At 43.3% G+C, this 26,378-nt stretch overlaps 1 protein-coding gene across 2 annotated transcripts in view; it reads left to right on the top strand.

Annotated features, from left to right (window-relative positions):
* Window positions 1-26,378, top strand: part of LOC122934136 (probable cation-transporting ATPase 13A4) — a 209,546-nt gene that overhangs the window by 94,543 nt on the left and 88,625 nt on the right. For both annotated transcript variants that reach the window (XM_044289352.1, XM_044289351.1), the window contains exons 14-19: window positions 12,553-12,703; window positions 12,787-12,873; window positions 13,011-13,167; window positions 14,614-14,731; window positions 17,539-17,663; window positions 24,260-24,420. In XM_044289352.1, the coding sequence (XP_044145287.1) occupies window positions 12,553-12,703; window positions 12,787-12,873; window positions 13,011-13,167; window positions 14,614-14,731; window positions 17,539-17,663; window positions 24,260-24,420 (799 nt within the window). The remainder of the gene's footprint in view (window positions 1-12,552; window positions 12,704-12,786; window positions 12,874-13,010; window positions 13,168-14,613; window positions 14,732-17,538; window positions 17,664-24,259; window positions 24,421-26,378) is intronic.

Below are 26,378 nucleotides of genomic sequence, written 5' to 3'. Positions count from 1 at the left end.
TATGGACGCGGAGATAACTAATATGTCTACAATTTTTTTTTTATTTAGGTTTTACACTATATTATCCTTTTATAAACAAAAAAAACATTTTTGTATCTCCATAGTCAGTTTTTTTTTTGTTTTTAGCTGATTATCTTAGGTAGGGGCTCAATTTTTGTGGAATGAGAGGACGGTTTGATTGGCGCTATTTTGGGGGGCAAATACCTTTTTTGCACAGTTTTTTTTTTTTTTTTTTTTACCGTGTTCATCTGAGGGGTTAGGTCATAGGATATTGTTATAGAGCAGATTCTTATGGACGCGACGGTACCTAATATGTATTTTATTTATTTTAGTTTTAAAAGTGCCTCAAGTCTGAGAACCATATATTTTTTTTCCTATTGTCAGCGGCTAAACTGGGAAAGGATGATCGGGGCACGTGTCCACTGAGTGGTGGTGTCCTTCCATATCCCCCTCCTGTGACACACTCTGCACCTTTTTTGGGTCCGTCCCTTCTTTCCAGTATAGGGGACCACACCTGGAAAGTGTTGGCGAGGGACGATCTGGGCGCCTCCAGTTCCCGAGGTACTCTGGCCTGCTCTTTCCCGGTCAGAAAAGATCAGGTCCTTGAGGACTGCCTCATAAAACTGAAGGAATTTCCCTGTGTTGCCAGCGCTCTGGAACAGCACAAAAGAGTTGTACAAGACAACCTGTACCTAATAGACCGCAACTTTTTGTACCATACTCGGGTTTTGCGCATGGCATTATATGGCTTGAGGACTTGATCAGAGAGATCAACTCCTCCCATATACCGATTGTAGTCGATGATACAATCGTGCTTGATGACCGTTACCGCATACCTCGCACAGGGACAGGGGTGATGCAGTTACCGTGAATTGTGGACAGTACAAGGACATCCCTCTTGTCCTTATATCTGACCAGCAACAGGTTTCCACTGGTAAGGGCACGGATCTAACCCCTGGGGATAGCTACCTAGAGGGTGTGGGTAGGGAGGCCGCATTGATTTTTCCGCACTGTCCCACAAGCGGACGTCGATCTGGCGGCGAGGGACTGGAACAAGGGGATACTAGTATAAAAGTTATCCAGGTAAGGGTAGTAACCCTTATCTAGCAGTGGGTGCATAAGGTCCCACACAAGTTTCCCGCTAACACCCAGAGTGGGGGGACATTCTGTGTGTTGAATACGGGAATCTCGCCCCTCGTGCACACGAACCTTAAGGGTACCCTGAGGTACTCACAAAGTTTGTACAGCTTCACGCCATACCTCGCCCGCTTAGAGGGAGCATACTGGCAGAAATTGAGTCTCCCCTTGAAAGCAATGAGAAACTCATCAACCGTGACCTCCCTTCCAGGTACTTAGGCCTCCAAAAATTTGGCCCTAAAGTGATTGATGACCGGCCTGATTTTGTCATAGGCAGGATCACTTTTGGGAGGGACATGCTGCATTATCTTTTTTTTTACTAGGCCCATGTGCAGAACGAGGCCCAAAACGTCCTCATCTCGGCTGCACTGACTGGAGTCCAGCCACCAGCCCTAACCAAATAGGAGCCCGGGTGTTGCACAATGAACTGTTGGGTGTACAGGTTCGTTTGCTCCACCATCAGATTTACAAAGTGGTCACTGAAAAAAAGACTAAAGTAGTTGTATTTAGTGAAGCCCACTGTAAAAATCTGGATTCCTGGTTGGCCTACAAAATCAGGAATCGCGGGCTCAAAATGCTCTGGGGGTACACCATGCAAGTTCACCGGTAGGGGGCTCTGGTGGACTTAACTGGTGGGCCGGAAACTAGTAAGAGCCCCAGTGCTGCTCGTACTAGTGTGGGCCACAGGGTCCCTAGCATGGCGGTCCCCCTCCTCCGCCTGGCGCCGTCTCCGCCGCCTTGGGGGTTCATCATCATCGTTAGATGAGGAGGACGCGGATGACAAAAGAAAAGTGGGATCATCCTCACTAGGCTCTCGGACTTGGAGGCAAGTCGGGCGTATGCCTCCCATGCCGAGAACATCCAGCTTGCCATAGGAAAGTGTGTGTGTGCATGTGTGCATGCGTGGAAATCTTTATTTGGTGTGCGTGTGTGTGGGGGCTCGGGAGTTCACGCACTTTGCCCTAAAACTAACAGGAAAAAAATTATTAATAAAAAAAGGCCAAAAAATAGAAAAAATTAAAAAGATTCAACCGCTAATCAACTGTCCGAAGTTGATCAGCGGTGAGGTGTGTGATGTGCTAACAGTGGCCGGACGCTAAGAGTGCCGGCCACAGTCAGAGTACACAGAAAACAAAAATATATATGCTTGAGCCCAAAAAAAAAAGTTGTGGGGGGGGCAGGGAGGCCAGCTGCAGCACCCCTGGGGGGGTCTAGGGTCACACAGCTGTGCTGTGGACCCCAAACACCCAATTTAGTGTGATGCAAACAAAAGCTTTTTATTTTTTCAACTAAACTTTCCCTGAATATCCCTGCCTAACCAAACCTTTCCCTAGCCTTTCCCTAAATACCTTTTAATGCCAGATGGCACTGTGAAGGGTCAGAAGGTGTTGCTGGGGGTGCTGGGTTAGAAGATTGATGCAGCTCCTTTCTGTGCACACAAGTGGCTCACCTTCACCAGTAGCTCAGGCAAATTGGGGTAGGTTTTGAGAAACTGCTGAACCACAGGGTTGAACATGTGGGCTAGGCATGGGATGTGTCTGAGCTTGCCGAGCTCTAAAGCAGCCACCAAGTTACGGCCATTATTAGACACAACCATGTTGAGTTCTAGGTTGAGTGCGAGAACCACAGCTCAGTCTGGTCTCTTATCCCCTGCCAAAGCTCTGCAGTGGTGTGCTGTTTGTCCCCTAAGCATATCAGCTTCAGCTCGGCCGGTTGACACTTTCCCGTGCTACACTGCATCCAGCTACCGACTGATTGACTAGTGCTGCACACGGATAATTCGGAGGTGGAAGTGGAGGAGGAGGCAGAGGAGGGGAAGTGGTGGTTGGAGCCACTAACGTAGGTGCTGGAGGAAATCCTAAACGATGTAGGGCCAGCAATCCTTGGCGTCGGTAGCACCTTTGCCATCCCAGGGTACGACTCGCTCCCGGGCTCCACAACGTTCACCCAGTGCCCCATTAGGAAAATGTAGCGTCCCTGGCCAAAATCAATTGTCCATGTGTCAGTCGTTAAGTGGACCTTCCCAAACACTGCATTGGACAGGGCACTGGTAATGTTATGGGACACATGCTAAAGTAAGGCTTGGACTGCACACCTTGAAAAATATTGGCGGCTTGGGACAGAGTACCGCTGGACAGCTTCAGTGTCCACAAGCCTAAATGGCACCATTTCCAGGGCCATTAATTTGGAAAGTTGCGCATTTAGTGCTATGGTCGGTGGCTGTGTATTTGCACTTTCGTTCAAAGGCCTGGGGTGCTGGGACACAGAAGAGGATGTGCTAGCTGATGGTGCTTGCGAAGGTCCAGGTGCATGGCGGTAGGCATCCGGGCCTGCATCTTGGACAGGGGATTGGACAGCTTGTAACACAGGGGAAGAGGAGGCAGTGGTGTGACCCGCAGACACTGGTTGTGGACCCAGGCATTCAGCTCACCTATTAGGGTGCTTTGATGCCATGTGGCGGATCATGCTGGTGGTGGTGAGGTTGCTAGTGTTCACGCCCCTGCTCATTTTATTATGTCACAGGTTTCAAATGGAAATTCTTTTATCGTCCACACTTTCCTCAAAAAAGCGCCAGACTGCGGAACACCTACCCCTTGGCAAGGAAGATTGCCGCAAGGGGGTACTCCATGGAACAGTTGCAGGCCTGTTTGGTTTGGCCGCCTTCACCCTTTTTCCACCCCACTGCCTCTTCCAGCCTGTTGCGGTGCTGCGGATACCTCCCCTCTGTACTGCTGTCCTTGCTTGGCTTGCCACCTTCCCAGGTTGGGACAGTGACTTCATCGTCCAGCACCTCCTCTTCCACTTCCTCACTCTGGTGATCCTCCTGACTTGTTGACCTAACAACAACCTCAGTTATTGACAACTGTGTCTCATCATCATCATCATCAACCTCTTGAGACACTAATTGTGGTTGACTTATTGGCAACTGTGTCTCATCATCATCATCCACCTTGTGAAACACTAATTTCCATTCCCCACCGTCATCTTCTTCTGACTCTGGATGCTCCAGAGTTTGGGAATTAGGGCACAATATCTCCTCATGTCCCTCTTTAAGCGGGCTTGGCGAGAGGCCCAAATTAAGGAATGGCGATGAAAACAGCACCTCGGAATATCCGAGTGTGGGATCACTTGTTTGCCAAGACTCTCCATGGTGGGTGGAAGGAGTATCAGGGTAAGGATTCTGTTGACCAGACTCTTGGCTACTGAGACTGGACTTTGTTTAAGACAGGGTGGTGCTTAACCGACTGGAAGCATTATCTGCTGCAATGCAACTGACCGCCTGGTCGCATTGGTCTGACTTCGAGAGTGGTATCCTGTGCCGCCCTGCAAACTGGCACATGAAGCTAGGCATCGTGAATGAGTGTGTTTCTTGTGCTCTGGCAGCAGGCACAGTTTTACTGCCTCTGCATGCACCATCAGCAGCACGGCCACTTCACCGCCCTTACTGTTCGCCTTGCGCATATGAAATGGTATATATGCTTGCAAGTATGTCACACATACAGTAGCACAGGTTTTTTAAGTGTATGTGCAAATAAAGTGCACAGAATATTTTTAGGATGCGCACAGGTGTAGCGCAAGTAATGTCGCTGTCTATGGCAGTGTCAGGGGGGCGCTGTGTATGGCAGCAGTGGTCTGTTTAGTGTATGTTGGATAAATGTAAAATTGTCTACATTTATTTTTGCATGGGAGACTAGCAATGGTTCCCTGCAGAAATATCAGCCTCATAACGTTATGTTGGCCTATGCATTCTATATATTTGTACTCCTCCTCGGCTAAAAATACTCCTCAAAATTGTTAAGAGGAGTATTTTTTCTATTCTGGAAAAAATGTAGTGCGACCACTGGTGTACATACTAATTAGCAGTGGCAGGCAGCCCCAGCTTTCTGCTGGCAAGCACCCCTGCAGAGCTACATAGACATACAGAAGGTGGCGAGATGATCTTGATCATCTTGCCACTTAAAGGGAACCTGGCATGTGGATATTTGATTATAATCTAACTAATTATATACAAACATTAACTACTAAAAAGTACCTTAGATGTATTCACTTACTGGTGTGACAGATGGTTACCTCATAATATACACACAAAGATTCCACATGCCACATGCTAATGAGCTGATTGGAGTCCAGCGTGATGTCATTGAGTCCAGCGTTTTTTTAATTCGGAGCAATAGCCACTCCCCTGCCCACCTGCTGCTGATTCATATGGAAAATATATTTTCACTTGGCAAGATTTGCCCACTCTTCTTTGCAAAAACACTCCACAGATTTTCAATCGGCTTCAGGTCTGGGCTCTGGCTGGGCCATTCCAAAAATGTAATCTTCTTCTTGTGAAGCCATTCCTTTGTTGATTTGGATCTATGCTTTGGGTCGTTGTAATGCTGAAACATGAAGTTCCTCTTCATGTTCAGCTTTCTAGCAGAAGCCTGAAGGTTTTGTGACAATATTGACTGGTATTTGGAACTGTTCATAATTCCCTCTAGCTTAACTAAGGCCCCAGTTCCAGCTGAAGAAAAACAGTCCCAAAGCATGATGCTGCCACCACCATGCTTCACTGTGGGTATGGTGTTCTTTTGGTGACGTGCACTGTTGTTTTTAGGCCAAACATATCTTTTGGAATTATGGGCAAAAAATTCTACCTTGGTTTATTCAGACCATAACACCTTTTCCCACATTCTTTTGGGAGATTTCAGATGTGTTTTTGCAAAATGTAGCCTAGTTTGGATGTTTTTCTTCGTAAGAAAATACTTTCGTCTTGCCACTCTACCCCATAGCCCAGACATACGAAGAATATGGGAGATTGTTGTCACATGTACCACACAGTTAGTACTTGCCAGATATTCTTGCAGCTCCTTTAATGTTGCTGTAGGCCTCTTGGTAGCCTCCCAGACCAGTTTTCTTCTCGTCTTTTCATCAATTTTGGAGGGACGTCCAGTTCTTGGTAATGTCACTGAGGAAGGGGCAACGTGAAGCCCCGAAACGCGTTTGATCCAAGACCCCCAGCTTATTTCTACATGAACTCTTGCTGCACCTAGCATTGAGAACAAATTTTCCTAGGTTAACGCTAAGAAGCCGGAACATCTTCAAGGAGGACCTGTCACGCTGATTCATTGGATTCATTGGAAGCTCGAGCCTCTCAGAGCTAGAGAACGAGCATATCTCCACCTTGTGACTGCACATTAGATCCAGCGTGGAAGCAGGCAAATATAGGCTTGGAGGACATCGGCTCTACAAACATACGGAGCGATGCCCAGAGCTACCTAAACCGGCAGCGGAGACAACCTAAGAAGGAGCATTAGGTGAAACAGAGAACCGGAACTTCAGCAGTGAAATCTACACCAGTAACCACCGAACATTGAGTAGAAGCGGGACGCCGCATACACTCTCACTGTAGCTTAACATTGCTTCACATTTTATCATTAGACTTTGGACTATTCGGAGACTTTGTCCCATCATCATTTCCTTGGCCAGCAACAAACCCTTTTTTTAGGATATACCATCAGATGCTATTCTAGCCGCATATTATCAATTTCCTGAATATTTATTCTATATTATTGTGTAATTATATAATCTATTCACTTTTAGATATTTGTAGTGTAATGCCTATTGTATTTTACACCAATGTATCCTTTTGACCTTTAAATAGCCCAGTACATTGTATATTTTATTATTGTATCTTATTATTAACGGCAAGTTACCAATAAATCTATAAATTTAATCAATAAGATATTTGCCATTCTATTTACGGTTCTACCTATTGTGAGAGTGCCCAGTATACTATTTTATATTGTTTTACTTGTAAAGGAAGGGCGAATCCTTTTTACTGTGAGCACCTCCCTCTGTGGCCTCGCTCACTCCTGTGCGTCTCATAATAGTACTAATGTCACTGTTGTGCCATATTTTCTCCTCTTGATGATACCTTTTAACAATGAGATCCCTCTGATGCTTTGGAAACTCTCTGTGGACTATAGCTTTTGCTGTGGATTGCGACTAAGAAAATTTCAGAAAAGACCAACTAGAGCAGTTGAACTTTATTTGAGGTTTATCAGAGGCACTTTAAATGATGGCAGGTGTATGCTGACTCCTATTTGACATGATTCTGAATGTGATTGCTTAATCCCCAGTTATAAGTAACTAGTCCGCACCTAGTCGTTATAGCTATATAGCTTGAAATTAAATGTCTATTAGTGGTTTTTGACATCAGTAACCACCTTATGAGGAGAGATTAATCATTGTAGTCTCGCTAAACTCCGGTGCATTTTTGTGGTGTTGGACACTTTGTCATGTCTATTAATGTTTTTGTCCCCTGAGGAGCCTGAAACCAACAAGGCGAAACGCGTTGGGACAGGGAGGTCAGGAGTGTCTATGTGACACATGACTTTTATATGTACTATATCACTTTGATTTATGTTCTTGCACTAATTGTTTATGGGTGGTCCATTGCCACCTCACGGGGGGAGGGCTATTTATGCATGTTGTTTTTTTTTTGATGCTTACAGTAGCCTAGGTCTCACTATAGGGACAGCATTATAGTGCTGTATCCAACACCTGTATCAGGGCCTTCTAGGGATTAATAGGAGGTACGAGACATGGGATCGCCCCTATCGCCCCTGCCGTTTACAGGCAGGGCAACATCAATAGGGCTAGCATCAGGGTTACTGCCCCAATAGCCTATTCAATCAATATCTGGCTGCCTTTCCTGCAAAGACAGGCTAAAGGAATATTTTTTCCACTCAGGTTTCTTTCTCCTTTTTTGGGGCATTTATTATTTATTTATGTATCTAAAGGGTCCAATGGCTTTTTTAACAATGATTTATTAAAGTTATGTCTTAGAATTAATGGTAGTTCTATATGACCTAAGCCAGCACATACAAAATATCTGATGTTTCCCCGCATGGCGTAGGTTCTTCTACACTGCAGTCATGCTCCCTTCTCCTGAACTGTTCGATTCACAGGGACCGTATTCTTTGCAATATTTATTTTTCCTAAAGTCAGGAAAAATCTCTGTTAGTCTGGACAGGCTTGGATTTTGGGAGATTTGGCCTATCACAGACTAATCTCCCCCTTTTTGCCCTTTTCTGGCCCTGACTTTAAGGAAAAAGAAAGAGCCGGCACTATTTTGGCAAAATTAGTGATGACATGTTGCATGCAAGTCATTAATTTAGACCTTACAACAATCTCATCAATCAGTTTGGCTACCATCACATCAGTAGAGGCAGCCCATTCTTTGAAGGCCTCGATCTCAGCATACGACTGAGTCAACTGAGCCTCTATTTCCTCCTTCTGCCTCTGCAGCTCTACTAACTGTGACTCTATTTTAGCCACCTGCGTGTCTCAGTCAATGGTAGACTGTACATTCTCTGCCAGCTGTGCCCGCAATGCCGAAAACTGGTTCGAATTACTGGCACAGCACTGGCAATAAATGGTCGGAGGATTTGTCTCTGTTAACCGAGACACCAGTGCAACACGCTTTGGTTTGCAGATGCTAACCTCAAATGTATGCACAAGTTTGGCTAGCATCTGAAGCCGTTTGGTCACCTTATTAAATACCGTCCGTTTGTTAACACAAGGCTTGTCATAACTACAAGCCTGTTCCAACAAATCAGACCACAGCATTTCTGCTGACTTAAAAGTGATGGGGAGGATGGGGTTAAATGTACTATGTTTAGCTAGGTGTTGCAGTGTTGAGAAGTCCATACTTACATTTTGTTGAGAGTCCATCTTCTCTGGAGCTGACTTTTCCTGTCTGGAGCTGTGTGGAGGAGGTCCTTTAGTACGAGGAAAGCCTTCTCCTGTCCAGCTAGACTTCTTCTGTTCAACTCCAATGGCAATGGTTCTCTCACAGTGACGATATGCAACGACTTCTCCCGCAGACGCTCGCATGTGTTCGAGGTTCGTGTAAGGCAATCAGAAAATCGTTAAAATCCAAAAATCTAAAGATTTTAGGTTCTCTTCTGTAGATAATGCCTTGTGTTTGGTTCTGATTGAAAAAAAAAAAAAACGCTTTACCTGTCCAAGCTATCAGGCTCTGGATGCTCAGAATCCACTGACCGCGTCCCTCACGCCTGACTAGTTCATAGCATAAGCGATTTTCCTCACCAAAACCAAACACAGAAAACAAACTCTTAGCAGTGGGCTTGGCTCGCCAATATTAAAGGAAATATTAATTATTGATATTTTGTGTTAATCTCAATAATTAATATTCATAAATAGGCGTGAGTCGTCCATTGATGACCCTGCCTATTTATGCTATAAATAATAATTACCTCTATTACCTCACTCTACATTTGAACTACGTGCAAATTACTACTACGATATACTACTGCGTCTACCAAAAACACTATATGTTGTATTATGAACTATAAAGTATATTTATTAACACAATAACACGTCTACAGTCTACTAATACACTATATCTATATATATTTATATATCAATCGTTATAAATATATATAAATATAGACGCATTCACACCACAGTACAGTAATAGCACTACAATAAACACCTAGCTACACTACACACAGTACAATATAATATACAATTCAAATTCCAACCCACAAACTAGCTATACATTACACTTACACACAGGTAAATTAACAGCAGCCCACCCTCCTGGCTACACACTGTCCCTCAAGGGGTTTATTCAATACCAGCAATGCAAGGGTTAAAGCAGGGACTGTCGGCAGCTGTGGGTAAGATAGGGAATGCTGGGATAATTGTACAAGGAAAAAACACACAATCACTGCAATGTAGGGATAAATATAGTGCAGGGGATGATGGACATAAAGGGGTTAACCCAGGGTTGGAAAGGGTTAACACTCATACATCAGGGGTTAGACAGGGCATATAAGGGCAAGGTAAACTCATTCCAGTGTTCCTCGGCTTCTCCCTCTTCTTCCTGCGCTTTCTTCCCTATGCAATCAGGCGGATCTCTTCTTCTGTCCGTACAGCGCTGCCTGCACCTCCATCTGTGGGGGTTGTGGGCATCTGGGGTAGGTCGGGGGTCACTCATCTGAGCGCCGGCTGCCCTCTGCTACTTATGGGGGATGTCCGGCATTCTGCTCCCTAGCGCAGTGCTGCTGAGTTATTTAACCCAGCCCGCTCGCTCCCGCCTTACTGCACTGCAGGTATGCACACGCATGCCTGCAGCCAAATCCATGTTGGCAGGCACAGTGTCCTGGCCACGCTTCCAGGCGTGGGATGATTTGAATCTCCCTCCTGTGACGCGCCTGCATACCTTCTGTTGTTGTAATTATAGCATCGGAGGTATGCGACCGACAGGGGCGGGGGAGTTCTTTGTTCCCCCGCCTTTGTAGAGCAGAACATCTCCAGCTTTGCTGGAGATGTTATCAAAGGACAGAGAATCTAAATTGATTCTCTGTCCTTTGAAGTAGCCAAAACTGGGAACTGGGGGGAATCTTGGCAAGCATTAAGTATGTGTGTATATATATATATATATATATATATATATATATATATATCTATTGATATAGATGTTTGGGGCACATCTATATACATATATATACCTGGGGCATCTATAAGCCCACATCCTGGGGGCTCATAAAGTGTTTATACATATACAAACCGGATTCCAAAAAAGTTGGGACACTATACAAATCGTAAATAAACCCTGAATGCAATGATGTGGAGGTGCCAACTTCTAATATTTTATTCAGAATAGAACATAAATCACGGAACAAAAGTTTAATCAGTTAATATGTTGAATCAGAATTTCATGGTATTAACAAATCCCCAAAAAGTTGGGACAAGGCCATTTTCACCACTGTGTGGTATCTCCCCTTCTTCTTACAACACTCAACAGACGTCTGGGGACCGAGGAGACCAGTTTCTCAAGTTTAGAAATAGGAATGCTCTCCCATTCTTGTCTAATACAGGCCTCTAACTGTTCAATCGTCTTGGGCCTTCTTTGTTGCACCTTCCTCTTTATGATGCGCCAAATGTTCTCTATAGGTGAAAGATCTGGACTGCAGACTGGCCATTTCAGTATCCGGATCCTTCTCCTACGCAGCCATGATGTTGTGATTGACGCAGAATGTGGTCTGGCATTATCTTGTTGAAAAATGCAGGGTCTTCCCTGAAAGAGATGACGTCTGGATGGGAGCATATTTTGTTCTAACCTGAATATATTTTTCTGCATTGATGGTGCCTTTCCAGACATGCAAGCTGCCCATGCCACACACACTCATGCAACCCCATACCATCAGAGATGCGGGCTTCTGAACTGAGTGTTGATAACAACTTGGGTTGTCCTTGTTCTCTTTGGTCCGGATGGCATCCCAGATTTCCAAAAAGAACTTCAAATCGTGACTCGTCTGACCACAGAACAGTCTTCCATTTTGTCAAACTCCATTTTAAATGATCCCTGGCGCAGTGAAAACGCCTGAGCTTGTGGATCTTGCTTAGAAATGGCTTCTTCTTTGCACTGTAGAGTTTCAGCTGGCAACGGAGGATGGCACGGTGGATTGTGTTCACTGACAATGGTTTCTGGAAGTATTCCTGAGCCTATTCTGTGATTTCCTTTACAGTAGCATTCCTGTTTGTGGTGCAGTGTCGTTTAAGGGCCCGGAGATCACGGGCATCCAGTATGGTTTTATGGCCTTGACCCTTACGCACAGAGATTGTTCCAGATTCTCTGAATCTTCGGATGATGTTATGCACAGTTGATGATGATAGATGCAAAGTCTTTGCAATTTTTCGCTGGGTAACACCTTTCTGATATTGCTCCACTATCTTTCGGTGCAACATTGTGAGAATTGGTAATCCTCTACCCATCTTGGCTTCTGAGAGACACTGCCACTCTGAGAAGCTCTTTTTATACCCAATCATGTTGCCAATTGACCTAATTAGTGTTAATTGGTCTTCCAGCTTTTCGTTATGCTCAAATTTACTTTTTCCAGCCTCTTATTGCTACTTGTCCCAACTTTTGGGGGATTTGTTGACACTGTGATAATTTGAATCAATGTATTTTTCCTTTAAAATGATACATTTACTCGGCTTAAACGTTTGATCTGTCATCTACGTTCTATTACAAATAAAATATTGACATTTGCCATCTCCACATCATTGCATTCAGTTTTTATTCACAATTTGTTTAGTGTCCCAACTTTTTTGGAATCCGGTTTGTATATACAGACATGTATGCTGACAAAGGGGCATATATCTATCAATATATATATATATATATATATATATATATATATATATATATATATATATATATATATATATAAACACACATACCCACACAACCTGGACAGACCCATATACTGGGCCCACATACAGGGGACCCACTGGCCATACAGGGCCAATATATATGCATATATTAGACATATATACACATATTTTCAAATGTCACCCTTCCCTCTACAATTTATTTTTATTTTTTTATATTAGTTTTCAGGCAATGGTTACTCTGGAACACATTAAAGAGCTATCCTGTGGACCCCTATTTGCTGCAATGGCTTGCTGTCATTCTATTATCATGCTTGATGGAAAATTACAAGGTGATCCTTTGGATCTGAAAATGTTTGAAGCCACAGGATGGGTGAGGTTTATAATTAGTTAGATGTTTTGGACATAAATGAATACACAGCTATCAACTTGTGATGTGATCTTTAATATTTCCAGGTTATAGATGAGTCCATGTCAGATATTCAAGATGGACATTCTTCCCAAAATATTATTGTCAGGCCTGGACCTAACTCAGAAATTAAGGTATACTAATCTTAAATCAGCCAACTGTCTTATAGTTACAATTACGAAGAAAACATTGTGCTGCTTAAATCAATATATTGTTATTTCACTGATGTCATCACAAATTTGACTACATTACTACGTTACCTTTTTAACAGGATAATGTAAAGGGAATACAAGTTTTATTCCAATATCCCTTTTCATCTGTCATGCAACGTATGTCTGTCATCGCTGAAGCTAATGGCGGGGATGAGTTGATTGTCTACATGAAGGGAGCTCCGGAGATGGTGGCCAGTTTTTGCAAAACAGAATCTGGTATTATTAAATATAATTTTCTTTCTTGCAAGCAACAGAGAACATTTGGACCTAATTTCTTAACACTTTATAACTGTAAAATGGCCCTTGTTGGCCATGGTAACAGATTTCAGCTTTAATTTTTCCAGACCAGTTTAGAATATAATAGTTGACGTCTGAATCTTTCCTATAGGCATTAAGGACAACTGTGCTGCCAAACATCTTTGATAAATTTTAAGAACTTCTTATAAGGATCTCCCATGAACAACACTAATTCCCAATCCACAGCATAGAGAATAAGGGGGCATTTATCAAGTCTGCTATGCCAGTTTTGTGGCTTAAAAATCTTGCAAGTGAAGCCTTGGTGTGACATTAGGTGCATATGTTTGCGACATTTGGTCAAAGTTTATGAATAGAGATGAGGAAAGTTATCAAAAATTTGATTTATTACATCGAATAAAAAAAAATTGTGCCGATTCTTGTCATTGTACCCCTCAGATGCCACGTTTATATCTGACACACAGTGTTAATTAAAAAAAAATAATAATAAAAAAAAAAATATATATATATATATATATATATATATATATACACTTATGTCATCCATTTGCTTGTCCGCTGCCATCTTGATTGAAGATCTGGTTCAAAAGCTCACGGCCTGTGATGACTTCACATTGGTTGGTGTGGTGATGTCATATGTCACTGTGCATGGGATTTAGTGCAAGATCTTCAAGTAAGATGGCGGCGGCCATCCCATTACGAGAAAATGGATGATGTATGATTTTTTAGTTTTTTACACTATTTCACTACCATGAGGCACGAGGAAATTCGACTTCGCTATAAATCAAATTTATTCATGACATTTAGTGATCCTCAGTTTTAAAAGTAACTTAGGATTTCAGATAAAAACATACAGTAATTAAAACTCATTTATAATGTGAAGTTGCAAAATGTCACATCTCCACCCCGGGCCTCTCCCTGGTGTACTTTTACATACACAGGTGTATACCACATTGCACTTGCACCAAATATTCTATTACTGTGCAAATTTTATAAATTTGTCTTAACCTCACAAAGCAAAGACAGACTTAAAACTGAAACCAAAACCATCACAAATTCTTCCCTAAGTGTCTAATTGCCGAGACCCCTTCAATCACAAGAACAAAGGTCCCTGAGTCTCCTTTGTGAATGGAGTGGTAGAGTACATGTTATTCTAAATCCTCTAAACACATTGGCTTTCGTCTGGATAGAGGATACGTTTTACTAAATTATTTAAATAGATTAATTTCACTGAATATAATTAGGTCTCTGTTATCAATCTGTTCTGACTTGGAGACAAATTGTAACTCTGTTACATCAAAACAATCTTCTATATCACCTGGATACATTATTTATACAATTTATCAAGCATGTATAAGAAATTATTCAGTTAATGATGACAATAATATTTATTATTTTCTTTTAAAGTTCCCAGTGGATTTTTGAAAGAACTGGAGCGCCACACATTTCAAGGCTTGAGAGTAATTGGTGTTGCTGCTAAAACTCTGGGGAAGTGCAATTATGAAGACTTACAAAGCATGGAAAGGTATATATGTACAGCACTGTAGAAAATGCCAGTTGCTACATAATCAACATAAAAATGTAACTTATGAAAAAATAATCTAAGGAGCAAAATCTAGTTCTCTGGAGGACAGAATAGGAAGTCCATTCAAATTGAATTGCATGATTTAGTAAAGAAGTGGTAGATGATTGTCTAGAGACTGTTCATTCATCTGCCTAAGGTAGGTTATTTTTTGGGGAGATGGGGCTGTAGATCCTGCTTTCAGTAATGCATTTTCTGATTTAAATGGAAAAATATTGCTATAATTCAGCTTCTTAGTATACCGTACTGTAATAGATAGTGGATGTGGACCCACTGTACAAACTAACTGATTTGGTTCTTGGCTAATTCTAAACACGTTATCCTGCCAGTCCCTAGGCTTTCATCTTTTAACCATTTACAGCGGTCTGGTCATTGCTGCTGGGGAGCCACCAGGCTGCTACCTCTTGAGACAGTCCCAGTATAGTTGGTGGCTGACCCATGGGGGTCAGAGACACCGGTACAGAGCATTGAGGGTACTGGCAATATTCATAGTCAGGAGACAAGCCAAGGTGAGGGCAGGCATAGTCCAAATGTATCTGAGAAACAGGTCTGAGGTTAGGGCAGGCTCCAAGGAATCAGAGTCAGTTGTCAGGCAGAAGTCCAGTACACAGACAGTCAGACATAATATTGTACGTTTACTGGTTAACTAGAGACTAAGGACCTAAAGCTCAGGCACCATCCCACAAGCGAGGGGACATTATATACCCATTGACCATCAACCATAGGCTGGGGAAGAATTGACATATAGATTTATGAGAAATGATTCTGTAAAACCTGTAATTTAAAATAGCTGCTCTTTCTGACTTCAGTTGTACACAGGGCAATATTTTCAGTGACTGACAGATCTATTTGTATACACATACACTTATACAGGAAATGCTGTCAGTTACTGATAGCATGGCTTCCATGTACAATTGAGCTCAGAAAGAGCAGAGATTTTAATCCATTAAATTATACGTTTAGCTAAAAAAAATTAAGTGTTTTTCCACAAAACAAACCAGTTTGCTCAGTTTTGTCTGCTCTGTAGCATGCTGCATACTGCATTATCAAGGTGACAAGTTCCCTTAAAGTAATAGTATACTCCTTCAGCAGCATAGTCTCTGTATATTGTAATCCACAACGACTAAACAGTCTCTGTATAATTCTGATACTGGATGGTTCTCCAGATTCTGGCTTCTTTTGTCTCATTGGTCTAATGTTTGCCCCTCTAGATAGATGCACATGGGTACTGACTCATGCAAAACTGCTCAGTCTCTGAGTGATAAAATAGAGTCTGTATGCTCTCTGCTCAAACTGTTCTGTTCCTTACTTGTTGTTGGTAAACCAGGTGCTCTTTCTGTTTGGCTCAATCTACTGTCATGCCACAGCTACGACCTTGTGATCTCCTTGTTGCCCCAGGGCTGCAGCCAATGCTTAAGAGGCGCCACTACTCTGGCAATAGCTACCAGATGATTGGAAAGCAGTCACTAACTTCCCACAGGTCTACTGCAATCTTGTTCACCTTGAGTCACTTCACTGCTCCAGCTTATCCCTTGTGTGGGCTGTGCATACAACTATTGAAGCCTATGCTTCCATGCTGCCTTCAGCTCCACAATCTGTCCTCCATTAGATCTAGAGTTCTTTTATCCTGGGAACCAGCAAACCATTTTTTTGTCATCCTTTGATTGGCTCATCGCTATCTACTTCTGTTGTCTCTGCCTACTTGCGTTGACCTGCCTTCGGTCAATTTGAACCTGCCTACAACAGGGATCCACTTTTATTTTTTGTCATGCTCCACTTTAAGTTCCCAGTACGGCATTTCCTGGTGACAGATTCCCTTTAAAGTTCAATGTAGTAATCCGAAGCCTTCCCGTCCAGAATCTACTTCAATAACAGTGCTTTGGATTATAAAATATATAATCCTTGCTAATTCCTAACAGAGTTCTAAATGTTCTGATCCCCTGAGGAAGTGACTGCGAAACGCGTGTCGAGGTCAGGACTACATTGGTCGGTATCATATTATAGTAATACTGTGATGAATTGTTCATTTTTATTGCACTAAGCACTTTATTTGTCATTGATATGGGAAGTTTTCCTCTGACCTACACTTTTCCAATAAGGAGGGTGAATTTTGCAATTTGGGGTAAACCTTATGCCCCTCTCTCCCATTGGTCTCAGAGCCTGTATAGTATCCCCTGAAGACGCCAAATCGCTCGGCGAAACGTGTAGGGACACAGGATTCTAATTTTTAGGCAGGAATGGAAGGCAGGGACCCTCATTGTGACAATTTGGAGATTTAGATGGTGGTTAATCCCTCAAGGTTGGCAAAGTACGACACGTGAATACATATAGACAAGCAGAAGTGTTACATGTCCCTGTACCAATAATTTCCTGAGAGTTTTAAAATGTTCCCAAGAAGTTTATATGTTTTTTAATATAGTGAAATAAAGATTGAGTTTTAACATTAGTCAGAGAGGCTGCTAAGTTACGCTTAGATCCAAGTGACCACCTAATCCCATTTCTCTTATATTGACTTATGACACTTTATATGTGGTCCGGTTATTCCTGTGTATGTATGCTGCTAGTACTGGGTTTTATATATTTTTGTATATTTGAATAATAAAATATGTATTTTATACATTATATTGCTGTGTATTCTTGTTTTGGGGTGATTATTTGAGTTTGTTATACACAGCAATCAATTGATTGGGAGCTAACGTTATTTCGATGTAGAGTTCCAAAAAATAATATGCTTGTTTGTTTCCCTGAAGGGAAGACGTTGAAAGAGACCTGGAGTTCCTTGGTTTGCTGATATTGGAAAATCGTCTTAAACCAGAAACTTCAATGGTAGTTAAAGAGCTGCATGCAGCAAACATCAGAATGGTTATGATTACAGGTACTGTATGTAAACAGAAAACGAGCAAAGCAAAAAAACTAATGCTGAATAATCTACCTGGAACTGCAGTGACTCAGTGGATAACTGCTAAAATGCTAATTTATTGATAAAAGAGTAAATGCCTTGACTTATGCCCTGTATGTGACCCCAAGAGCTTTATTTGGGTAGACTAGCTTACTTTTATGCCCCTACCCAGCAGGAGTGAGACTGGTTCTGCTCCCTCTAGACCCTCAGTGTGCAGAGAGCCCTTGGTGAGGCGTAGCAGAGGATTAGAGTGCAGGCAAGTAGCAGTTGCTACTGGGCCCAAGAGCCTGAGCAGGCCCAAAGACCCTTGTGGTGCATAAGAAAACACTGGTATTATAGAAAGTGCATGCTGGTCACATTACACCTCTGGCTGGAGGGAAGGGGTTAGGTCAAGAATTTGGCTTGGGTGAAGTGCCGTTTCAATTTTTGCTTCAGGCAGCATGGAGGCCATATGCTTCCCTAGTCCTGCCCACAAAGCACTGAGAGAAGGGGAGCCCAAGCTGAATTCTTGCACCACGGCCCATGAGCCTTTATCTATGCCCCTGTGGGAGTGGTTCTAACAATATGATGTGTCACAGTAGTTTCCCTCAGACCTTTGCTCCCTAGGGCCGGTGCAGTGAATGGAGGGCACACCCTATCTTCCCTTCTTGCCTGATGATAGTTTGCGATACCCTTGATGTTAAGTTTTCGTATGGGTGCAAGGCAGGGCGCATATAGCATGAAGTGACCAGCGTGTGGTGATGTAGGTGTCAGTAAACCAGACCAGCTTTAAACAAATTAAACATCTATCTTTACAGTAGTGCAAAATTGGAGTTGTAGTACATATGCAACACGCCAGACTTGCAGGGTATGACGAAGTGAGGTCATGGTTATGGGCAATCGAGGGTACTCACTATATTTGAAGAACCCTGGGCAGGCGCGTGGCAGTGAAGGAGAGGTAGACACGGTTCCTCTGGGGCACGCTCTGTATATAGGGACCAGGCCTGATGGTGGATGAGGTGCCCTGGATGTTACCGGTATTTTGTGTGCCTGGGGCAAGGTCCCTGTGGTATTCGTGACGCCAGTGCCTTTGGACGGTGGCACGCCGGTTGGTGGTTGGAATGATGGAGGTACACAAGTATATAGTGAACCAAACGTAACTTTACTGAACAATCCAACTTTGTACAGCAGGTAGTAGTACAGTCTTTCAAACACAGTTCCACAAGGAGGCTTATTCACAAAATGGCAGGCAATATTTATGCAAGATACGCAGAGGGTAAATTCACAAGCGCTCAGCAGCAGGTTGTACCTTTCCTCAGAATCAATGTACACTGTCCTTTACAGAACTCCTGCTCTGGCTTTATCTCCCAAGGCCCGGATGCCTAAAAGGGTGGCTTAAATCCTTGGTTACTTTCTTCCTCAGGTATTAGATTCTTGCTGCACTTTCTAGTGTAATCTGCCCATCAGGGTTACGTAGCTTACCCTGAATCGCCTTCTTCTGTAAGGTGGATAACTGTGGGTTTCTCCCAGGATGTTGGGTCCTGCAACTGGGGTGTCTCTACTGAGCTAATCCTAGCCTCAGGAGCTTCAGGTGGACGAAGTGACTCCTCTAGTCCCCTGGAATGAACTAACTCTCTCCTGTCTGGGTCTTCCTATATGTATCTAGGGCTCTCTAGCTCCCTCTAACGTCCGGGAGGCTAAATTACACCCTGACAGGCCTGACACCCAGATAATACAGGGAAAACAAACGCATGACATTTAATGCAATGGAACACATTAACCTGTGCAGTGCCCACCTTTACCTAGTGGGACACTACACATACAAGAATAGCAAAACACAGTACCAACTGTAAATTATGCAACTCCTTAGGATAGTCCATCAATATCAGATCATTAGAAGTCTGACTCCTGCCACCACACTGATCATTTGCTGCTAGTCAGTCCCATTTAAGTGAATGACACAAAACTCTAGTGCTAGGCACAGTCACTACCAAAAATATATCGCTGAAATGAAAAGGATTATAGTTCCAGAAACCCTTTTACGATTTCTTGCTATGTTTATTAAAACAGTGTTCCCCAACTCCAGTCCTCAGGGCCCACCTACTGGTCATGATTTGAGAATATCCCACAGAATGAATGCCTGAGGTAAATCCTGATGCATCAACACTAATTGTATCACCTGCTGAATACTAAGGAAATCCTGAAAACATGACCGGAAGGTGGGCCCCGAGGGCTGGAGTTGGGGAACACTGTATTAAAACATGAAACATGGCTATGACGTTTAAAAAAATCAGCACTGAATCCAAGCAGTATTTTACGCCTCAAAATTACGTTTTTTTACTTGTTTTTTGTAAAGCATTTTTCAGGCGCATTTTTTTATTATATTAAATTGTATAGTACTTTTCCCACAAGGAGTAAGTGGTGCTTCTTTTTTGGCACGTTTACATGCTAAAAAAAGTGCAAATGTGCACATCTCAAATGGTGCATTTTTTTCCTGCTTCCCATTAATTTGAATGGGAAAATCATCCCTGATTCTGCCCCAACATTGGACATGCTGCTTCTTTTTTACACGCTTCTTTTTAACACGTGTGAAAAAGAAGCAAGTGATGCTTCCCATTGAAATGAATGGGATGCTCTTTTGAGGCATTTTGGAGCAGATTTGAAGCAGATTTTGAGGCAGAAACTCTCCAAAAGCAGCACAAAAAAAACTCAGTGTGAACTGACCCTTAGGGCTCATGCACATGAAAGTACTTTCTTGCCGTGTCCATTCCAATTTTTTGGGGCGAACCGTATGCAGAACCATTCATTTCAAGGGGTCTGCAAAAAAAAAACTAAAGTTACTCCGTGTGCATTCCATATGTCTGTATTTATGTTCCTCAAAAAAATAGAATATGTCCTATTATTGTCCGCATTACAGACAAGGATAGTACTGTTCTATTAGAAGCCAGCTGTTACGTTCCGCAAAATACGGAATGCACATGGACGTCATCCGTATTTTTTGCAGATCCGTTTTTTGACAACCGCAAAATACATACGGTGCATGAGCCCTTAGGGATAGTTCAGATCTTGGTTTCATTTTCCATTCTTCTGATCCATTAGTTATGCACAGTTATCAGTTTTTTATCTGTTTTTTACAGGATCCGGTAAAAAAAATTATGGATCCTGCTGCATATTTGGCATCCGTTTGAACCATTTCCTTCTGAGATCCGTTTTTTTGACAAAAGAAAAGTACTACATGCAAGACTTTTTTTTCATCTAAAAAACTGGATCTCAGACGGAAATGGCTCAAATGAATGCCAAACATCCAACAGTATCAGTTTTTTTTAACAAGATCCTGTTTTTTTTCCTGTTCTTCTGACGGATCAGAAAAATGGAAAATGAACCGGAGATGTGAACTCTCCCATAGGGTTCATGCACGCAACCATATGTATTTTGCGGTCCGCAAAACATGGATCCGCAAAAGATACACAAAAAAAAATCTGTATTTTGTGGAATGGAACAGCTGTCCCCAGCAGTCCTATCCTTGTCCATAATGCAGACAATAATAGAACATGTTGCGGAATGGACATACAGAACCAAAATGCACACAAAGGCCTCATGCACACGACCGTTGTGTGCATCCGTGGCCGTTGTGCCGTTTTCCGTTTTTTTTCGCTGACCCATTGACTTTCAATGGGTCCGTGGAAAAATCGGAAAATGCACCGTTTTGCAGCCGAGACCGCGATCCGTGTATCCTGTCCGTCAAAAAAATATGACCTGTCCTATTTTTTTGACGGACAAAGGTTCACGGACCCATTCAAGTCGATGGGTCCGTGAAAGAAGACGGATGCACACAAGATTGGCATCCGTGTCCGTGATCCGTTGCCGTAGGTTACTTTCATACAGACGGATCCGAAGATCCGTCTGCATAAAAGCTTTTTCATAGATGAGTTTTCACTTCGTGAAAACTCAGATCCGACAGTATATTCTAACACAGAGGCGTTCCCATGGTGATGGGGACGCTTCTAGTTAGAATATACAACGAACTGTGTACATGACTGCCCCCTGCTGCCTGGCAGCACCCGATCTCTTACAGGGGGCCGTGATCTGTACAATTAACCCCTCAGGTGCTGCACCTGAAGGGGCTAATTGTGCTATCATAGCCCCCTGTAAGAGATCCGAGGCTGCCAGGCAGCAGGGGGCAGACCCCCCTCCCTTCCTAGTTTAAATTTCATTGGTTGCCAGTGCGCCCCCCCTCCCTCCCTCTATTGTAATGACAACATTGGTGGCACAGTGTGCGCCGCCCCCCCCCCCCGGCCCCCTCCTCCCTCCCTCTATTGTAATAATAGCATTGGTGGCACAGTGTGCGGCCCCCCCTCCCTCCCTCTATTGCATTAACATTGGTAGCAGTGTGCGCCCCCCCCCCTCCTCCCTCTATTGTTTTAATACATTGGTGGCAGTGTGCGCCCCCCTTTCTCCCTCTATTCTTTTAATACATTGGTGGCAGTGTGCGGCCTCCCCTCTCACCCCCCCCCCCCCAGATCATTGGTGGCAGCGGAGTTCCGATTGGAGTCCCAGTTTAATCGCTGGGGCTCCGATCGGTAACCATGGCAACGAGGACGCTACTGCAGTCCTAGTTGCCATGGTTACTTAGCCTTAGCAATAGTAGAAGATTCATACTTACCTGCTGGCTGCTGCGATGTCTGCGTCCGGCCGGGAGCTCCTCCTACTGGTAAGTGACAGACCTGTCACTTACCAGTAGGAGGAGCTCCCGGCCGGACTCAGAGATCGCAGCAGCCAGCAGCCAGGTAAGTATGATGCTTCTACTCCGCTGCCACCAATGATCGGGGGGGGGGGGGGGCGCACACTGCCACCAATGCTATTATTACAATAGAGGGAGGGAGGGGGGGGCGCACACTGCCACCAATGCTATTATTACAATAGAGGGAGGGAGGGGGGGGCGGGGGCGCACACTGCCACCAATGCTATTATTACAATAGAGGGAGGGAGGGGGGGCGCACACTGCCACCAATGCTATTATTACAATAGAGGGAGGGAGGGGGGGTGCACACTGCCACCAATGCTATTATTACAATAGAGGGAGGGAGGGGGGACGCACACTGCCACCAATGCTATTATTACAATAGAGGGAGGGAGGGGGGGGCGGGGGCGCACACTGCCACCAATGCTATTATTACAATAGAGGGGGGCGGGGGGGCGCACACTGGCCACCAACAAGTTAACTACAGGGGAGGGAGGGGGGGGCCACTGGTCACCAATGAGTTAAAAACAGGGGGGGGGTCTGCCCCCTGCTGCCTGGCAGCACCTGCCAGGCAGCAGGGGGCAGTCATGTACACAGTTTTTTTGTATATTCTAACCTGAAGCGTCCCCATCACCATGGGAACGCCTCTGTGTTAGAATATACTGTTGGATCTGAGTTTCACGATGTAGCTCATATCCGACAGTATATTCTAACATAGAGGCGTTCCCATGGTGATGGGGACGCTTCAAGTTAAAATATACCATCGGATTGGAGAAAACTCCAATCCGATGGTATAAAAAAACTCCAGACTTTACATTGAAAGTCAATGGGGACGGATCCGTTTGAAATGGCACCATATTGTGTCAACGTCAAACGGATCCGTCCCCATTGACTTGCATTGTAATTCAGGACGGATCCGTTTGGCTCCGCACGGCCAGGCGGACACCAAAACGACTTTTTTTTCATGTCCGTGGATCCTCCAAAAATCCAGGAAGACCCACGGACGAAAAAACGGTCACGGATCACGGACCAACGGAACCCCGTTTTGCGGACAGTGAAAAAATACTGTCGTGTGCATGAGGCCAAAGTCAGTTTTCAGTCAAACCATCACTGTGACTAGAGAGAGCCCCTCTTAATGGACTCAATTTGAGCAGCACACATTACACTAATCGATACAATGATCTTTTCTGCGTATCTCGGCCCATCAAGAGTATAATAGAGCTGTCATAGAGCCGTTATTTAAATTCTACACCTGCTAATATGAGGATTACCTTGCAGATAACATCTTCCGCTCACAGCATGCGAAAACTGACAAAAGATTGCTTATCTATGTAGAAAGTCTTATTAGTTGTGTTCACTGCTAAAGAAGGACAATATTTGTATTTCATTTCTAATTGCTTACTACTACCAAAATGATAGACAAAAAAAATATAAAAAGAACTACAGCGTTTTCTATTGACATCTTTTACATAGATTTTGAAGTACATTCATAAAATTAAGAGAAAGCACTTGCCTAAATAATGACTTTAGACATAGTAATGCTTTAAAGGGGTTTGTGTCTGTCTATGGCCAGAGTTTGGCTGCAAATATATCTAAAAATTACACAAAATCTGGCAACATTCTTGTTTCAAACCAGGAAATGTTAAAGATGCTGAAAAAGTTATTATATTTTTGCTCATCTAATTAATAAATGCATCTCAAATGAAGTGCGACAAAATTTTGCCACAAACAATGCCAAGAAACCATTGCAAATGTGGGTCATTTAGACCTCAGATAGTTTTTAGAGTCCCAATGTAAAAATATCTGATAAGTGTCAAAAATCCATAATATTATTGCACTTACTGTATTTCAGGTGACAACATACAGACTGCGACCACTGTTGCAAAGAATTGTGGGATGATTCCTGAGGGAAAAGATGTTATTCTTGTTGAAGCTTCTGGGCCAGAAGGCTCTGCTCCAGCTTTTCTCTCTTGGAAGCTTGTAGAATACCCAGAGGATGCAAAACAAGACAAAGTAGATATAATTTAAAATATAAGAGTTTAAATCTCAGAATGATTATTTAAAATTTGATATCTGATTGTTACAGCAATGGGTGTGGAGCTACTGTGTCAACCAACAGATTTATCTTTGGAATAATTCTAAGGGCATTATCCTGGCAGTCCTCTTGGCTTTTCAGACTTATAATGGCTAAGCTGAAAGCTAATACCACCTGCACATGTAAACCGTGTACCGGGGTGGGCTCCCCAGGCTCCCCAGTCATGAATTAGGAATGCAACCCAAACACCAGCTTTTGCCAAAATAGAATTTTACTTAAATGTGGCAATAAACACAACCACAAATGCTGAGAACATACAATAAATTTACATACACCCAGCCCGAAGGCTGGACACTTGTGCTGCACCACGCCCTCTGATGGATGAAGGAGGACAGTGCAGTAATTTGCCTACTGGCGAGCACAACTAAACTGTGCAGCACAACAGCAACAGCTTACAATCTTTCAAAGATCTACAGTGTTCCCCCTCCCATAACTGGTCCTGTAGCACGTGCTTGAGTATTCCTTCTGAGCAAAACTCCAGCTTGGCTTGAGTTTGTGGGAATTTTATCAGCTCTCCAATGTGAAATGTCACTCTAAGTTATGGAGTCCTTGAAATGAACAGTAGTAACTAGGGTTGAGCGAACCCATGGAAGTTCAGGTTCGCCGAGTTTGGCCGAACTTCAGGTCAAAGTTCGGGACCTGAACTTGACCCGAACTTCACCCCGAACCCGGACCCAGGCCCCATTTAAGTCAATGGGGACCTGAACTTCACTTTATTATTTTCCGTTATAACATGGTTAGAACGGAAAATAATAGCGTTCTTAAAATAGAATGCTAAATAAAATGTCTACTGAGGGGTTTAAAAAAAAAAAAAAAACTGACTTCATCTACTTGATTGCGCAGCCGGTACCTTCTTTTTTTTTTCAGGACCTACAAAAGGACCTGTGGTGAAAGCAGTAACGTCACCCCAGGTCCGGCTGAATGAAGATAGAAGGACCTGCGGTGACATTACCGCGCTCACCACGTGGTGACATCATCGCAGCTCCTTCTATCTTCATTCTGCAGGACCTGCGGTGATATCACTCAAGGTCCTTTTGGAGGTCCTGAAGAAAATAATATGCCGACTGCGTGTTCAAGTGGATGAGGTGATTATTATTTTTTTTTCATTTTTAACCCCTTAGTAGACATTTTATTTAGCATTCTGTTTTAAGAATGCTATCATTTTCCGTTATAACCGACCCGGGTCTGCTTTGCATCCGCTGGTGACTCTGAACAAAAGAAATGTCTCTCCAACAAGCATGCGGTACCGCAGTGTATGTTGCTTTGTTCCTCTGCTCTCATCAGAGTTCCTGAAAGCAATCCTTGTTTTTCTAGTCAGGATCTGGGTCTTGGACATGATCAGCATCACTTAGCTGCATTTGCATTTTATCTCATCAACATACCATATAGCATAAGGAGATCAGGGAAAGCCTTAAGGGCACTTTACACGGGCCAAGAATCTTAAAGATAATCGCTAACGAGTGTTCATATGAATACTCGTTAGCGATTATCTGGTTGTGTCAATGTATTGCTGATTACCTGATGAATGAGCAAAATACTAGTTCATGGAGAAATCTTATCATTTGTGCTATGTAAACACTATCTTTTGCCGGCAAACAACAAGTCAGTATGGGGACGAGCATGGCATGGGCGATCTCTCCATCCCATCCTGGGGAGGAGATTGCTTCATGTAAAGTAGTAGTCTCCTCCACCAGCAAACAGAAGTAACGCCTCCTCTCCACAATCTGCTGCTCTGTTGTCCTGAGTAAAAGGACCTTTAGAAAGATCACCTCACCTTGGCAGACATTCCCAATAATTGACTAATCATCAGCAGAGATTATGGGGACAAATGATCAATAGCAATAATCTCTTGTCCCCAAAGAAATTCATTGTTTCT

Source organism: Bufo gargarizans, chromosome 4 (genome assembly GCF_014858855.1).
Source record: "Bufo gargarizans isolate SCDJY-AF-19 chromosome 4, ASM1485885v1, whole genome shotgun sequence".
NCBI lineage: Eukaryota > Metazoa > Chordata > Amphibia > Anura > Bufonidae > Bufo > Bufo gargarizans.
This window is presented reverse-complemented; position numbering and strand designations above follow the sequence as displayed.